At 35.8% G+C, this 14368-nt stretch overlaps 1 protein-coding gene across 1 annotated transcript; it reads right to left on the bottom strand.

Moving 5' to 3' along the window:
• Positions 1 to 10497: 10497 nt before the first annotated feature.
• Positions 10498 to 14368, bottom strand: LOC105335633 (uncharacterized). Its single transcript, XM_011439611.4, has 2 exons — positions 13423 to 14368; positions 10498 to 11105 (listed from the first exon to the last, which is right to left on the bottom strand). Exons 1-2 carry the CDS (start codon positions 13910 to 13912, stop codon positions 10516 to 10518), a joined length of 1080 nt encoding a protein of 359 aa, XP_011437913.3. The 5' UTR covers positions 13913 to 14368; the 3' UTR covers positions 10498 to 10515.

Raw genomic sequence — 14368 nt, 5'->3', positions numbered from 1 at the left:
AGATTTACAAAGCTTAAGGATGCCTGAATTGATTTTCTTCTTTGCATACTTCTGGCTGGCAAATTTCACTAATTTTACAGCAAAAAGCCTGGCGTCCGAACCCACCTCCACTAAAAACACGCAAATTATCATAAATCTCTATGCCGTTATGATTGGTAGGAGATTGTAGAGATCGAAGATCGTCCAGTCTTGTAGAGGTAAAGGTATGAAAGTTGGTCCAAGTCACTTGATGTAGACTGGCCCAAGATATACAGATAAGGTCTTTCAACTGCTGATTGGATATCAACAAGAGGTATCTCTGGATATTTTTCTCTGTATTCCTGATTTGTTAGAAAAACTGCAGGATCATATAATGGGGAAGTCATAAAACTGACATAACTGTGGTTGAGAATGTCTGAATGATCATGCTACACTTTCAGATTTCTTGTTTTTTTTCAAAACTTGCAGGGAATTTTCGCAAGGAACCTCCATATTTAATCTTTCAAATCTCAAGCGGATCATTTCTTCTGACAGATTTTCGTATTCTACATCGCTGCTGATTCTTCGAAATTGATCCTGGTCATTATTAATCTGTTGTTGGATGTAATCTAGTGGAATTTTTCTACCATGGACTGCCATTTCTGTCTCGTCAAGCTGACCGTTGGAAGAAATCTTGTTTCTTTCCATGGTTTTTTGAGCAAATTTTCTCCAACATACAGCTCACCAGATGTGATTTTCTGCCTTACTGTGTGCAGCTTCCTTGTTGGCTGTGGTGTTGGGATAGAGACCCTTCTGTACAATAATTTCTGTCTTGCTCTTCTAATTCTCTGAAAGTAGTCCCGTCCACTTATTCTACGGTCTTCAATGAATCTTGAAACATCTATGCCTTAGGATTTGACAACCTCTATCAGAACTTGACCAGCATTGCTTGGTCTCAGTCCTTTTGTGACTTTCAACGTCAAATTTTATTGACAAATTTCTCCAGCTTACTCAAGACCCTGGCTTTTAACTTTTGATATATTTTTAAAGCCTTGTTTGTCATATGTGTAACTTGACATTTTGCCGATGTGGTTTTAAGACGGGGTCACGTGACCCCGTCTATTGGTTTACTGTCAGCCGAAGTCTCAAATCGGAAGGCACGCGTAGAACACATGAATTAAGTCTACGCGTTAGAAAATAGTGCAGAAAGTGTTCATGCATTTCAGTAAATATGTATTATAAAAACACGCATTAAATCTTTTAAGTCCTCTGTGTATAAACAAAATTCTATTTAGAAAATAATCAAATAGTTTTATTGATCAAAATATTCTTGCTCGGGTTCAAATGTGGAATGAGTTACATAACTGAATGCACAGCGCCGTTGACAATTCAGTTGGTGTACGAGCTCATTAATCAATAGAAGAGGTTGATGGTGGAATCGAAATTAAAGTTCCCAAACGCAATGTGCCATTTTTGAAAAGTTGTGAATTTTATTTTTACAATCTTTAACCTTAATACTACCAAACTTCATGCGCAAGCCGAAGTTAAAATCGGGACGGGTTATACACAGATGTTTTACAAATTAAATAGGTGTTTCATTGGCTTCCAGTCTACTTGCGGTATGACTGCTGTTCGTCTCTAAAGGAATTTTGTACAAAGAAAATAAAAACAAGTCTGAATTTGCCTTCTCGTTCGTTGGCTCTTTAGTTGATTAAACTGAATTTAAATTTTAAACAATGCATTGTAAGCAAAATCTATAATAGATTATACATTTTGGAAGACTTATACATCATATAATATATACAATCTTATCGATTGAAGAACTCAGCTAAATGTTAATGTTCATGTTTTCCGGCTTAGTTGGAATCAGGCTTTTTTTTTCAGGGTTTTGCAACAACTTACAGTTTCGAAAAATTTAGGTATATAAGGGAAGGACCATTTTTTGCGGTCTTTATTCTTCAAGGTCTGTTGCACAGACGCATGCGAAGCAGTTCCTTCAAATGTGTTTGAGTTTTCAGTTTATAAATAATTTGTTTGAACTGGTGAATAAGAACTTAAATATTTTTATAAATTGTAAAGGAAACACGTGTTGTTATTGTTTCCGGTGTTATTAATAGTATAACTATTTCGATTGGATTATTGACGAGTATACGAGATTAAGTGTTCTCGTGTGGAACAGGTAGTTTACCTGTGTCCAGGTATTAGGAAATTAAAGGCATCTGAGCTTTCGCTGCTTTACGTTTACTATGTACATGTATCTAATGTTCTATTTTTTATATTGTAGAATGTTGATTATTAACCAGAAGATATAAAAAATACACTTGCTGTTGTAAACATTTGAATTAAAATGAAGTCAGTTGCACAGACGCAGGCGAAGCAGTTCCTACATATGTGTTTGAGTTTTTAATTTATAAATAATCTATGTTCGTTTGAACTGGTGAATAAGAACATAAATATTTTTGTTCCAATCGAACGCCAACTTTCTGTTAAATGTCGACTTTGCTTATTTGGCATATTCAAATCAGAGTGGGGGTCACAGATATCTTGTTTTCGTTCAGTTTATTGCATTTTGCTGGGATCAAGTATTAAAGAGATTAATAGAATCATTCATTATTACGAGTGTGGGATAGTGAAATTCCACCGAGGGGACAAGATTCACTGTCTAGGACGAGGCTTTGCCGAGTCCTAGACCGTGAATCTTGGCCCCGAGGTGGAATTTCACTATCCCACACGAGTATATAATGAATGATTATTTTTCTCGCATTATATTAGCTTAAAAAAATGATGTTTGACAACTTTCTGTTATGACGTTCAAAAGATTACTTTCGGTTTATCCCTCCGCGTGCTTCAAATAGTGCAAGTTTAATGAAAGCATACGTCAGTTTTTTCAATTAAAATATGAAAAATTGTAATTAATTATGCAACACAATTACTTAATGGATAATCTTAATGCACTTTTTTGCATTTCCCTACAGCAGACAACGTTTGTTTACGTTTTAAAACAGCGTAGTAATACACAGTGTAAGACAGAAAAATCTCACACTGCTGTCTCACACCGGACAAACCGATCTCACACCGGTGATAATGCGAGAAAATGATATCATAAACCAAACGGATACAGGTATATTTGATATAATTTCTTAAAAGCAGTCACTCGTAGAAAAAAACTACCGGAATGGGTTAAATTTAGCAATTTGCATGTTTGAATTTTTACACAGATAGGATGAAGGATCACATACATGTAACAATATAACTTAGTGTGACAATATGTAATTTGACCAATAAAATTTAAAATACACTTTTGGAATGATGCAGCAAATTATAACAGAGCAAAGAAACGTTAAAATGCATTTTTCCCGACTAGATATCGTATATAAATTTAAATTATAAACAATACTCTTCTTTCTTTTTCTCAAATAGAATATCAAATTACATTATAGCGAGTAAACATGGTATCTTTTAAAAAAGCTTCCAGTTGTCAAGAAAACCTATGCTAAATGTTTCGTGTTAAGATTTCATCTAGCTTACTAATCGTGTGTGTACATGTTAGCTTTTGGTATTGGGTTCATGAAAATCGCTTGGTCATTTGAGTGAAACATAACCTCAGTTGAATACACGTCATGCATTTTTAAAACCAAAAAATGTACATTTTAGAATGCAACCAATGCATTTAATTACAATTATATTTTAATGTTGTTGGTATTTTTGTCGTTCATGCGAATTTTATGTTACAAAGTATAGAGAACTGCGAACATATACAAAGCCTGTAATTTTTTTCCCCCTGCAATAACGGCTTCTTTAAAATTGTAAGGACAAACTTTTTTTTTTTTTTTTCCTTTTTATGTACTTCTATTTCACATCCCACCAGTCTTCGAAAAAATGAGATCGAGTTATTGAGATGAAATGCTCATTCAATTCCAGTGAAATACTCCTGTGGCTGCATGTACCTGAAATACTAGACATTAAGATATGATTTCTACTGTTAGGTAAAATAATGTTAGCACCCTATAGTATCCAGAATTTTCAAGGATATTCCGAACTAACAACATTTGCATGTATTAAGGCCACTATAGAAGAGCTGATGTCATGGCCATGATTGCATTGCTGCTGTCCCTAAAAACATGTGAAGAACCTATATTGGAAGTAAATATTGTGTTTATCACATTTGACGAACAATATGTTTTTAAAAAAAGAGTGTTCGATGTGGAAAAAGATGTGCATTACTTGAACCAAAGCTTAAGATCAAAAGTGAAAAAAGATCATAGTAAATCTCTTGAATATCCAATGTTGAACACATTTGTCCAGTCTTGTTCATACTTCACCACAAGATTTCCTGTTGGTAAAGAGTGTGCAGTGATAAAGTTCATAAGTCAAATGTCAAGTTCAAAGTAGTGTTAAACCTGGACTGGACCAATTTTTAGGTCACCTAAGCTGAAAGCTCAAGTGAGCTTTTCTGATTACATTTTGTCCTGTGTCCGTCTGTAAACTTTTACATTTCGAACTTCTCTAAACCTACTAGGTCAATTTCAACCAAATTTGGCACAAAACATCCTTATGGTAAGATGAATATAAATTGCAGAATTGAAAGACCGGTCTTTATTCAAAGCGGAGAAAACCCGGAAACTGTAGAAAAAAGGGGTGCAATTTTATAAATCTTCCTCTAAAGAACTACCGAGTCATATTTAACAAAATTTAGCATAAATAATCCTTATGGAAAGGAAATTACAAATTGCGAACATTGTGGGCTACTTCTGTTTCAAATTTAAGTAATTTACGAAAATAATAAGAATAGGGGGGTCAATCAGTTTATAACTTCGGGTTTGGTATTTCGTTTATCGAAAACCAGGTTCTTTGTTTGAAGCAGCCATGTTGGACGCATGATAAGCGGCTCAAACTGACAAAGATGAATTTACGTGCTAAGGGAATATTTGAAACATGCAAAATATATACGTGCCAATTTTGTGAAGTAAAATGAGGCTATATATTTCAATGCGCTGACATTTTCATTTGTGATGGTGGTTTTAGCTTGTTTCGATTTTCGTTTTATTTTCGTTGATCATGCCTTTTAACGTTTAACTCTAAAATTCGGGATGCGTATCAAAGTGGCAGAGATATCATCGATTGATGTTGGCCGCAATCTGATAGAAGTAGAAACTTGAGGGGAACTATCGCCTGTATTTTGGAATTTTTGATCAAATCAAACATAGACTTCGGTAAATCAGACGGCTGATTGTTTACCTGCGCAAGATGAGCAAAACTGATGCACTAACAACATATTATGAAATACTATTCGTTCTATCGCTAATTCGTTAAGATTACTATTTAATCATTTTGATTAATCAATGCAACGTGTTTTGTGAGGATGCTCACCATTTTCAGTCTAAACGGAGATTATTTTCGCTACTAGAAATATATAGATATATTTTAATGAAAAAAAATTGTGCTCTTTTTTTGTTTTTAGTTAGTTAATTTTTCCTGTGTTTAATTTTTTATAATTTTCTATTTACTAACATTATCTGATGGTCAAGTTGTTCCGTATTATAAACGATTTGCGCACAGTGCTATGTTTGTACACAGAGCTGAAGTCATGCTTTAATTTGTTTTTATTTTAAATGCTGAATAGAAAATACCAAGTTTTAAAAATCTTAAGTTGAATGTAATAAACTCATATAAACGAAAATATGACTCAAACCAATCTCTGTATCTTGCTTATTATTTTACGATTGACGCAGAAATTTTGGTTAATCACTAGAAATGACTTGCTAAAAAGATTATATGCTGTAACTACTTTCTGATGTCCCTTCTTATACGATAAATTATATAAAATCTACACCAATTCGATAGTTTTCTAAACACAGGTAAAAAATGACGTCTTTTAAACAGTTTCCATAGTTCTGAAACATTATTATTATTATTATGAGGATAAAAACATTGTTGTCCTTAAAAAATTATTGCAGCGGAAAATCATCTTTCTTTGTAGCCATTTGTTGTTTTTTAATAAAGATGAAAAAAATGGATGTTTTGCAGTACAGAATAAACCATTATATATTAACTACAAACAGTTTTATGTATAAAATTGGTAAAGTGGATACTAATCTATGTACCTTTTGTGAAGATGCTGAGGAAACAATATATCACTTATTATGGGAATGTCCAAGGGTACAACATTTATTAGCAGAATTTGTTAGAGTTTGCAACTCTAAAGGAATTAGAATAGTCCTTGATAATAAAACTTTTATTTTTGGTGTCTTAGATGATGTGAAGTCAAAAGCGTTCAATATTATACTCATATTGATAAAAAAATACATATACAGAAGTAGATGCCAGAAAAACCAATTAACAGTAAATGCCCTTATGAATGATTTAAAACAGTTATATAAAGTATTCCAATTCTGTGCAAAAGAAAGAAGTGAAATGGATAAGTTCAATACAGACTGGGAAATTTGGACCCCTGTGATTAACTCACTCTAGAGTGCTCTCTCTCTCTCTCTCCCCCTCTCTCTCTCTCTCTCTCTCTCTCAATAAAAAAGTGCTCAATATGTATTTTATTTTTTCTCTATTAGTAAACGTTCATTATATATGCATTATTGATGTAATTGTTTTCGTTGCTTTCTTAAACATACTTTGTGTCCTTGAATATTTGTGATGTATGTACGTGATGTATGTAGAAGCAGTTGGCTTATTAATAAACATTTCATCAAAAAAAAAAGAAAAAAAATAATGGATTGACCTTAGTACAATAGAGCGATATGCCTGTCAATACATTGATTAGAATTATAGCTCTTTAACATATGATGTGACAACATTTTTCAATTAAGTTTAGTCATCAGTCAAGTGAGTAAGGTTATGAAACGTCATACGAAATGAATTCCCGCCAGGTAAACGAATATCATTTTAAATGGAGAAGATCAATAAAAATTTAATTTTTGAGAACTGAGCCATTGAGGTACTATTTTCTTTTACATATAAGAATTTTTTAATAACATACAATAATAAGTAGGTAGTTGAGGGAGAAAATGTACCTATATCTCTAATATATTTTGATCTTTCTAGATCTATAAAGTGGTGGGGTCCTAAAATAAGGGATTTGGAAGTTAAGAAGTTAACCGTGAACCCCTACCAAAAATTTAGTTAATATCTTGCAAAGGATCTAATGGTTTTTCATAAAGGTACAATGTCATAGATTAAGTGTATGCAAAAATAAGTGTAAATTTGTGATACTTAGCGGTATTTTTAGGTCACCTGAGTCACTCAGGTGACCTATTGCAATTGGTCTTCGTCCGTCGTCGTGCGTTGTGCGTCGTGCGTTAACAATTTTACAATTTTTAACTTCTTCTTGAAAATTACCAGGCCAATCGTTACCATTTTTGGTGTGAAGCATCTCTATGGTAAGAAGAATCTAAATTGTGAAATTTATGGCTCTACCACCCCTGGGGTGCCACGGGCGGGGCCAAATATGCAAAAAAAAGCCAAATTTTCAAAAATCTTCTTCTTTACTTCCACACATGTGAGGAAAAAACTGAATGCATGGTTATGATGTCCATGAGGCCCTCTACCAAAATTGTGAAATTTATGGCCCCTGGGTCAGGGGTTCTGGCTCTAGGGTGGGGCCAATATGGCCATATAGTAAAAATGTATTTATTTAAATCTTAGAAAATCTTCTTCTCTACTACCATATATATTTGTTAAATACTTAATGCATGATTATGATGTCCATGAAGCCCTCTTCCTAAATTGTGAAATTCATGACCCCTTGGTCAGGGGTTCAGGCTCTAGGGTGGGGTCAATATGGCCAAATAGTAAAAATGTATTAAATCTTAGAAAATCTTCTTCCCTTATATCATATATATTTGTTAAAAACTAAATGCATGATAATGATGTCCATGAAGCCCTCAACCTAAATTGTGAAATTCATGACCCCTGGGTCAGGGGTTCAGGCTCTAGGGTGGGGCCAATATGGCCATATAGTAAAAATGTATTAAATCTTAGAAAATCTTCTTCTCTACTATCATATATATTTGTTAAATACTAAATGCATGATTATGATGTCCATGAAGCCCTCTACCTAAATTGTGAAATTCATGACCCCTGGGTCAGGGGTTCAGGCTCTAGGGTGGGGCCGATATGGCCAAATAGTAAAAATGTTTCAAATCTTGGAAAATCTTCTTCTCTACTCCTATATATATTTGTTAAAAACTAAATGCATGATTATGATGTCCATGAGGCTCTCTACTAAAATTGTGAAATTCATGACCCTTTTGTTAGGTGTTCATGCTCTAGGGTGGGGCCAATATGGCCATATAGTAAAAATGATTTAAATCTTAAAAAATCTTCTTCTCTACTCCCACACATGTGGGCAAAAAACTGAATACATGGTTATGATATCCACATTCTCCTTTACCTAAATTGTGAAATTCATGGCCCCAGGGTCAGGGGTTCAGGACATGAGGGGGCAATATGGCAATAAAGTTTTAATGCATATAATGTTTAAAAATCTTCTTCTCTATTCTCACACATCTGTTTTATACATATATCAAGAGCAAATCAAAGTATGTTGAACAATTTATTAAACCTACACATGAAAATACTTTACAATTATTAAACACCAACAAAAGCACAACAAATAAATCTACTGACAAAGCATAGATTAAAAATCACACAAAATACAACATATTTGGCCTTCTCGGGGGCTACTCACATATAAAACTGAAAAACTCCTGGGTTGACACCATCAGGAAATTATTAGCTGTAACTTAAGAAACCCGGGTTGACACCGTCGGGTAAATAATGGTTCCCGGGTTGACACCATCGGGATTTAAAGAGTATTTCCCGGGTTGACACCATCGGGATTTAAGGAATGGTTCCCGGGTTGACACCATCGGGATTTAAGGGATGGAACCTGGGTTGACACCATCAGGTTTAAATGCAGGGACCCGGGTTGACACCAGCGGGTAGATATAACTAATTACATAATGCATAGAAATTTATCTGAATTGGGGGTAACCAGGCCCAGGCCAGTTTAAAAAAAAAGAAAAGAAAAAAAAATTTAAAATTTTTTTACAATTAATTGTGAGAGCCCCAACGACTGCATTGAGAACAAATTAAAATACAAATGTCTTATCTAAAGCATACAAAAGGTGAAGCATGGGGATGGTGGGTGGGATAATTAAAAACACAATGCGTCTGCTTAGCTAGAGTCGGGACAAAGGAATGATGCTACAAGTAGTTACTGAAACTTAATACTGCTAAGATAAGAGAATCACGTGGTGGCTGACCACCAGAGATGTAGCTGCCCATTATGCAATGCATTACCTAATTTGGACATGGAATTTAGGTATCTGCAATAATTAGGGACCCACTGCCTGGTCTAAAAATAACTACTACAGAGTGACCAAGCTTGTTTGCATATAAAGTATAAAACAAATCCTACATTGTTGACTATAAAATAATATCCAGCAAATGACTGTTTAAACCTAAATACATGTAGACCACACATTACATGAAGCATGAAAATTATTGTTTTATATGTATAAACAAAATTTTTTATACATAAAAAATAACATTTTATACATATATCAAGAGCAAATCAAAGTATGTTGAACAATTTATTAAACCTACACATGAAAATACTTTACAATTATTAAACACCAACAAAAGCACAACAAATAAATCTACTGACAAAGCATAGATTAAAAATCACACAAAATACAACATATTTGGCCTTCTCGGGGGCTACTCACATATAAAACTGAAAAACTCCTGGGTTGACACCATCAGGAAATTATTAGCTGTAACTTAAGAAACCCGGGTTGACACCGTCGGGTAAATAATGGTTCCCGGGTTGACACCATCGGGATTTAAAGAGTATTTCCCGGGTTGACACCATCGGGATTTAAGGGATGGAACCTGGGTTGACACCATCAGGTTTAAATGCAGGGACCCGGGTTGACACCAGCGGGTAGATATAACTAATTACATAATGCATAGAAATTTATCTGAATTGGGGGTAACCAGGCCAAAACGAATAAACATCATATTGTAGTGGATACCAATAATTGATGTGAGTGAGTGCCCCCAAGAAGATAAAATTTACAGTAATTTACAGTGAGCACATTTTTGTTTGTGCAGACTTGATGGTATTTTGATTGATTCTAATGTACCTTGTATAACAGTCTGAATTCCAGCGACCTAATGACTGAATTAAGTGATCTTGAATACCAACTGCAGCAGCAGAAGTGGCTGCACCAATTCTGAAGGAATGCCCAGAATATCTTGTCTCATCAAAACCTAATCTACAGAGGATTTGTTTCACATGAAATAAGAAAAATTGCCTTGACATTGGGTAACCTTTGTCATCAATAAATAAAGCAGCATGATCTTGAGTGTGACAAAGGTTCAAGCGTCTATCGAGATACCTTTTCATAGTTTTTACTGGATTTAAGTAAGAATTCTCAAAAATTTTAATGTCAATGCCATGTCGAAAGGGATCTGTTTTTGATGAATTTAACCTCAAGATATAAAAAGACTCATCCTCTGAAAATGTGACATCTTGTATAGTTAAAAATCTTTCTGCTTGTGAAAATTTGTTGTAAATTCTCCACATCTTAGGAAACCAAAAAAGGCCATTTTACAGATACAGTCAAACATAAGATCTAACATTGGTGAAAAAATACCTTTGTTCAAACAATCACACATTTGAGACAAAATTGAAAAGGTGATCGGTAATCTCTTTGATCTAAGGTTGCATTGTTGCTTTTTGACACCACGCAAGACACAATGAAGCCTCTCAAAATCTTTAAACATAAGACATTGGCCATCTTTCAGGTAGAAAAAACGTACACCAGCAAGATAAGTTTTGATTGTTTCATACCTCAATTTTAACATAAGTTGACAATGGGATACGAAATACACAAGGATATCTTCATTTATGACAGGTAATTTATCAAAGGCTGAGCACATTCGAGACATCAATATAAACCTTAAAAAACAGTCTAGTCCTGCTCTGTATGTAGCTGCAGTGCTGGACTCAATGGAGGCATCGATTAAATGTTCGGCATGGTTCTTCAGATCGCGATGAGGCTCGAATATGCTGGGCATGGCTTCGGTACAGGGTCGGCTTGTGGGGCCAGATGTCGGAAGCGGTCCATCTGAAATCGAGACAAGGCATCAGCAATACAGTTCTTGACACCACTTATATGTTGAGCAAGGATAATAAAATTGTTTTTTGCTGAACATAGAGTTAGTTTCCGCATAAACTTCATAATTAAGGGTATTTTCGAACGCCCTTTGTTAATGATGTGAACTGTCGCTTCATTGTCACAGTTGAATACAATTCTTAAACCAGACCACTGTGCCCCCCAGAGCACCGATGCGACGACGATTGGATAGAGCTCGAATAAAGCCATTGACAGGGATTGGTCTTCTGAGGTCAGTTCTTTCGGAAAATAACCTTGAAACCACTGATTTTTAAAAAATCCTCCAAAAGCCGTATCTGTGGCGTCTGTGAACAGATGTAGATCGGTGGCATCTGTGGTAGCATTGTCCAAGAAAAACGATCTTCCGTTCCATCCTTCCAGGAATTTGGACCACATGTACAGGTCAAGTCTACACTCCGAATTCAAGGCAACGTAATGGTGTAATTCCCGAGCTTTGGTGGAAAGCGAGATAAGATAGGACACAAATGATCTGCCAGGAAGGACCACACGACTGGCAAAATTAAGATGGCCGAGAAGACTGAGTAATTCACGTTTCGTGCAGGATTTCCTTGTAGAAAACTGCTGTACCAGTTGAGATATTCGAACCAATTTTTCTTCTGGTAACCTCGCCTCCATCCTGTTGGTATCCAAGATAATTCCCAGGTATTCTAGTTCTGTAAATGGTCCCATTGTTTTCTTATCTGATAATGGGATACCAAGTTTAGCAAAAACATGATGAACCAAGGCCATAGTTCGTGTTGCTTCAAAGTCTGGTGAATCAATTGTTAAGAAATCATCCAGTAAATGAAGAATGTTTGAAATTCCATAATTTTCCCGCAAAATCCAACACAACACAGATGATAGGTAGTCAAATATTTTTGGGCTTGAACGGCTACCGAAGACTAGTCTAGTGAAAAAATAATATTTGTTGTTGTTTTTAATCCCATGATATGGCCACAATGCAGGGTGAATTGGAATAAGTTTAAAAGCGTCCATGATATCAGCTTTACATAGCCAGCTTCCTTTACCCAAAGATTGGATTATTCGCACTGCATGATCTATAGTCACATATTGTAATGAAAAATCCTCTTTGCTAATGAGTTCGTTTAGGCTTGGATGATCCTGGTTATTGTGTGGAGCTGACATATCCACTATCAAACGCTTCTTTTTAGAGTATTTACTTTGTGCTAGTCCTAAGGGGTTGATGCGGTAAATTTCAAAAGGTATCTCCTCAAACGGTCCAATGAGATAACCCTTATTAAGTTCATCGTCTATTAACTGAGTAATTGTGTCTGGATCTTGCCTTGCCGATAAAAGATTTTTACATTCTAAAGGTATGGTGGGTAGGGGGTTAATTCCTGTGTGGAATCCTTCTGTCAAACTTTTGATGAGAAAATTTACAAATGATTGGTCGGGATAATGTTTCAGTTCCTCTTGCAGCACAGATACTTTTAAAGATGATGACACACTTGACTGAAAATTAACCCCGCTTAATGTTTGGAGCGGGGTGTCTGGCCGTTTTTTGAGTCGTTGCATTTTTTGACTGAATGATATCCTTGGCACCGCAAACAAACATGGGTATTTCCACATCTAGCATTTTCACAACCTTTAAATGAGTTGAAGTTATTGCAAATTTCCCTGTCTTGGTATGCTACACGAGGACGTCCTTGACTGTCTGATTCTTGACCTTTCCTTTGAGTCCGTATAGTGGAGTTGTTCTTAGATGTTGTCATAGGGCAAAATCCAGCAGTATGGCTGATGCTATTACATATGTAGCATGCAGAAGGACGCAAGTTTGCAAATATGTTGCAGAAAAGAGTGTTATCCCTAACAGACCAGTCTACAGGTATGTTTGAGTACTTCAAATGTGCTGCTGCTCGTGCTGAAAAGGTTTTATGGTATTCATAAAAGCCCTTACCGCCATAGCGATTAGACATGTCTACAATGTCTCTCTCATACAAGTCCAGCTCTTCTCTTCTCTGCGGGTAAGTTTGGCACATGATATTTTTGTAAATGCCAAACGCATAGATGAATTCTGAGATTGACAGGCTTCTATAAAGTCTTGGATCTTTTTCCGGTTTCTCTTCTCCGTATTTCGTTTCTTTGTCCCTGAGAGAAATGGCGTTGGTCGTTGGTATCAGGAGCTGTGCTAGGTTTACGTCTTTACCTTCAATAATGGCCTTACGAATCGAAGGGGACACAGTTTCCACAAAGGGCAATGATTCTATAGCATAACCAAACTTCGTTTTTTGAAGAAAGCTTGACCTACCCTCGACACTTTGGCTTGGATTCCGTAGGGCGGATTGTAGAGTGAAGCCATCGTGATGATCGTCCCCGGGCCTCTGCTGTTCCTGTGCGATCAACCGTCCCGTATCCACTGCATCAGAACTCGTTGCTTGATCGCTGTGCACTTTACTTGAAACGATTCTTAGTTCATCTTGCAACTTTGACACTGTTTCCGTAAGAGTCGAGATCGTTTGCATTAGTTGGCGATGGTCGCCGCCATCTTGGAATCCGTTTCTGTTACTCGAGCCCGATGCTAACTGTACGGGGCGCTCTTCATGATCCACGCGACTACGACTAGAAGTCAAGTCTTTAACCTTCTTCAATAGCACACTCTTTTTGTCGGACTGACGAAAACTAACGTTGTTCTTTCTTAACTCCTCTCTGAGTTTCTCGACTGTCCAATTCTCAGGTCTGTTGAGATCGTACGGGGCACCTGCACTAGATCTCGCTCGTGCACTGCGGCGGTCTGCCATGTTAAATCCCGTGAAATTAAAGAAAACGTTAATGGTTTGTAAAGCTGGTCGAAAGTTTGAAAAAATAATAATTAAAAACACAATGCGTCTGCTTAGCTAGAGTCGGGACAAAGGAATGATGCTACAAGTAGTTACTGAAACTTAATACTGCTAAGATAAGAGAATCACGTGGTGGCTGACCACCAGAGATGTAGCTGCCCATTATGCAATGCATTACCTAATTTGGACATGGAATTTAGGTATCTGCAATAATTAGGGACCCACTGCCTGGTCTAAAAATAACTACTACAGAGTGACCAAGCTTGTTTGCATATAAAGTATAAAACAAATCCTACATTGTTGACTATAAAATAATATCCAGCAAATGACTGTTTAAACCTAAATACATGTAGACCACACATTACATGAAGAATGAAAATATACACATGAAAATTATTGTTTTATATGTATAAACAA

The sequence above is a fragment of the Magallana gigas genome, chromosome 6 (genome assembly GCF_963853765.1).
Source record: "Magallana gigas chromosome 6, xbMagGiga1.1, whole genome shotgun sequence".
NCBI classification, from domain to species: domain Eukaryota; kingdom Metazoa; phylum Mollusca; class Bivalvia; order Ostreida; family Ostreidae; genus Magallana; species Magallana gigas.
The sequence above is the reverse complement of the archived record's forward strand: the minus strand, read 5'-3'. Positions and strand labels throughout refer to the sequence as shown.

Bases quoted from the DNA above. Each gene is read 5' to 3' on its own strand.
- LOC105335633 (XM_011439611.4), bottom strand. From the start codon at position 13,912: ATGGCAGACCGCCGCAGTGCACGAGCGAGATCTAGTGCAGGTGCCCCG. The intron at 11,106-13,422 runs GTAGGTCAAGCT...TCTCGATTTCAG, and splicing joins TCCAAGCCAAAGTGTCGAGG to ATGGACCGCTTCCGACATCT.